Source organism: Mastomys coucha, unplaced genomic scaffold (genome assembly GCF_008632895.1).
Source record: "Mastomys coucha isolate ucsf_1 unplaced genomic scaffold, UCSF_Mcou_1 pScaffold3, whole genome shotgun sequence".
NCBI lineage: Eukaryota > Metazoa > Chordata > Mammalia > Rodentia > Muridae > Mastomys > Mastomys coucha.
Window position 1 is genome coordinate 8,553,030 of NW_022196909.1, and position 3,784 is coordinate 8,556,813.

The 3,784-nt window shown below is 44.6% G+C and overlaps 1 protein-coding gene across 5 annotated transcripts in view; it reads right to left on the reverse strand.

Annotated features, from left to right (window-relative positions):
• The window catches only part of Afg1l (AFG1 like ATPase), a 178,786-nt gene that overhangs the window by 125,976 nt on the left and 49,026 nt on the right, over positions 1–3,784 (reverse strand). For 4 of the 5 annotated variants that reach the window (XM_031346891.1, XM_031346888.1, XM_031346889.1 and 1 more), the window contains 2 exons: positions 2,427–2,528; positions 985–1,115 (listed from right to left, as the gene is read on the reverse strand). The exons of the other annotated variant lie outside the window; for it this stretch is intronic. In XM_031346891.1, coding sequence (XP_031202751.1) covers positions 985–1,115; positions 2,427–2,514 — 219 coding nt within the window. In that variant the 5' untranslated portion in view covers positions 2,515–2,528. The remainder of the gene's footprint in view (positions 1–984; positions 1,116–2,426; positions 2,529–3,784) is intronic. 5 annotated transcript variants of the gene reach the window in all.

The following is a 3,784-nucleotide window of genomic DNA, read 5'->3' on the forward strand; positions in this document are numbered from 1 at the left end:
CGAGCTTAAAATGAGATGTGTGAATTGCTTGCTTTTAAAACTCAAGCACTCCTTTACAATTGTAAAATGTCTGGTATAGAAGAAGGGAAACATGCCATTTACTGTAACATACAAGTCGGTACACGCCTCTTAAGATAAGTTAGTATTCAGGCTATCCATGCCACATAGACTCTCTGTTCTATTTTTTCTTCTCCTCCTCTTCTACTTCCTCTTTCTCTTCCTCCTCCCTCTTCTTTCAGGTACCACATAAAACCTAACCCCAGGGCTGGAGAGATGGCTAAGCAGTTAACCCTCTTAATGCTCTTGCAGAGGACAAGACTCAAGTACAGTTCCCAGTACCACAGCCACCTGTAACTCCAGCGCCAGGGATCTGACATCCTCTTCTGGCCCCCAGGACCACTCGCAAGTATGTACATGGGGCTGGGGTATACGGCACGTGCATGCACGCATACACACACACACACACACACACACACACACACAAACAGATGAATGAATAAGAAAATAGATCTTAAAGCACAATAAAGTATTGTGATCTTTTCTCAGTGGCCACACAGAAGCAGGGCCCAATTTATCTATCCTGAGTAGGCCACGGCTTGTGAAACTCTAAACAAGACAGTAAACATGAAGTAGAAACAGGGAATATGTGAAATCGACTCATAAAATAATGAAAATACCAGGAGCAAAATGTAAATATTCATACATCATTAAATAAACCACTCTGGGCTGGAGAGACGGCTCAGCAGTTCAGAGCGCTTAGTGCTCTGTGGAGGACCTGAGTTCTGTTCCCTGATCTCAGTCAGGCAGCTCGCAACTACCTGTGACCTCAGTTCCAGGGCCCAATGCCTCTGGCCTTGGTAAACACTCACACTGATATACACATCCCCATCTGTGTGTGTGCACACACACATACACTAGCACACGTGTACACACAATTTAAAATATACAATAAATCTAAAAAGAGAGAAAAAATCTCCACTTTACCTGAAATTCATCAAAACATAGGAGAGAAGTTTCTTGGCTGATTTCCTCGGCTATGGGAGCTATCGGGTCATATGACTTAGCCATGAATCCCGCCTTCCTTTTTGGCAAACTCTGTTTAAGGTGATGTATCCCTTAGATGTTTGAAATAAAATAGACAAAATGTTGTATTAATAGAAAATTTTAAGAAACCAGAACATAGCCGGGTGGTGGTGGCGCACGCCTTTAATCCCAGCACTTGGGAGGCAGAGGCAGGCAGATTTCTGAGTTTGAGGGCAGCCTGGTCTACAGCGTGAGTTCCAGGACAGCCAGGGCTACACAGAGAAACCCTATCTCGAAAAAACCAAAAAAAAAAAAAAAAAAAAAAAAAAGAAAAGAAAGAAAGAAACCGGAAGATATTTTTAGTCTCTAAATGAAAGTTAACTTGGACATAAAAATTAAGTTTAAGTTCCACATGCAATGGAGTTTAATCAATCCAATTAAATTACTGGAAGGAGTTGCATTATGTCTACTTCAAAACAAGTTATTCAAATATTATAGTCTTAAAACTGTAAGGGAAATTCAAAGTTGTTTGTCTCATTTGGGATCAGTTTACGGGCGGGAGCGATGGGCGGCCAGATGCATCCTCCGCCTGGATGGTCCTGAGGTTTGAGAGCAGAGAGCAGAGGCAGGAGCGGGCCTGGGAAGTGCACATCTTGTCCAGCATATCTGATCAGAATGTTCTCTCCTCTCCAACCCCAAACTCAAGCCATCCCTGCTTAATCACCATATTCAGACCAAGCACTAAAAGCACTGGTGTGGGAGGGAGGTTATAGCTGATAGGCAAACGGCACAAACAGTGAAATCATCTACAAAGAGATGGGCAAGATGGAACACACTTGGATCCCACCAATGGAAGGCGATGCATAGCCGAAGCCTTGGCATGGAAGGTGATGCATCGCCGAAGCCTCGGCATGGAAGGTGATTGCATCGCCGAGCCCCGGCATGCTCACCGAGCCTAACCTCTCTGCTTTAGTTATGGAGGGCTGGACTGGTCCTAAGAACTTTCCCTAGATTCCCTCTCTTTTCCCACATACCATGAAACAAAAGATATCAAAGAAAATCTTACTTCAAACAAAAGCCTCATTTTTTTTGTTTTGTTTTGATTTTTGTTTTTGTTTTTTAACAACTTGTGCCAGGCATTGGTGGTACACACCTTTAATCTCAGCACTTGGGAGACAGAGGCAGGCAGATTTCTGAGTTCGAGGCCAGCCTGGTCTACAGAGTGAGTTCCAGGACAGCCAGGGCTACACAGAGAAACCCTGTCTCAAAAAAACAAAACAAACAAACAAACACACACACACACACACAAAAAAAAAAAACCCAACTTGTATGCTCATTCACTGGAGAGGAAAATGATTCTGTAGTCATAGCTCTGAGAACTGCTACTAGAAACCCGGACTTACTTCTGTGCACATCCAGCATGAAGCCGTGAAAATGGACCCGCTTTTTTCTCTTCGTTTCCACATATGCATAAAATATGTCCATCACCATTGTTTTTCCTGTACCTTAAAAATAAAAATAAAAAACTTGAGGAATACCATTGAACAGCGTGTGCTGATTACACTAATGACTGTTCATTAGCTCTGGGATAATGAGACCACTCTTCTGCTGGGAAGCCAGAGGTTGTAGCTCTGCTCCGAGGGAGGAAGCTAGCACTGCTCCGAGGGAGGAAGCTAGCACTGCTCCGATGGAGGAAGCTAGCACGGCTCCGAGGGAGGAAGCTAGCTCTGCTCGGAGGGAGGAAGCTAGCTCTGCTCGGAGGGAGGAAGCTAGCACTGCTCCGAGGGAGGAAGCTAGCACTGCTCCGAGGGAGGAAGCTAGCACTGCTCCGAGGGAGGAAGCTAGCACTGCTCGGAGGGAGGAAGCTAGCACTGCTCCGAGGGAAGAGGTTAAATTGCCTCTCAAAGCCTGATTGTCTCTTTTTTGTCATATTCCTGTTTGTAGTCAACATTAAGAGGAATGCCCATAACCTGGAATGACTTATAGGTTGTTCTTCCGTCTTCTCTTCAGAAAGACACTGGAATGGATTAATCTAATGGTGTTACTACATAGGGGGAAGTGTGGGAAATTCAGAAATTAAAAGGAAGAATATCAAGAGAGGTGGCTGGCAAGGTGGCTCAGCAGGCGAGCTTGCAGGTTACACTTGCCATGCAATGCTAACGACCTGCATTTGATCTCTCTCTCTCTCTCTCTCACACACACACACACACACACAGTCACGCCCACACTCACAGTCATACACCCCCACCCCACCCCATACACACCACTCCTGATTTATTTATTAGTATACCTAAGTACACTGTAACTGTCTTCAGATGCACCAGAAGAGGGCATCAGATCTCAATGCGGGTGTTTGTGAGCCATCATGTGGTTGCCAGGATTTGAACTCAGGACCATCGGAAGAGCGGTCGGTGCTCTTACCCACTGAGCCATCTCACCAGCCCACAAATAAGTTTTTTTAAGGAAGTGAAAAGTTAGACAATAAATTCAGAGGAAATGGTCAATTGTAATACTTTGTTCTAACACTGAGAACATGTTTTTCAAAACTGAGACCTATTTCAGAAACTCTGATAATCCATCTTTAGAACTAAATTATCTAGTTCTCAAACTTGAAAATGTTACTCCCTAAAAGTGTGCCAGCAGTGGAATGCCAGTCACCTGACACAGGCAACCGCAGAACTGTCTCTTGTCTCGCAGAAAATCTAGTAATGGTGGGCAGAGCCAGACAAACCAGCATGTAGGGACCCTGTCTCCTCCTCCT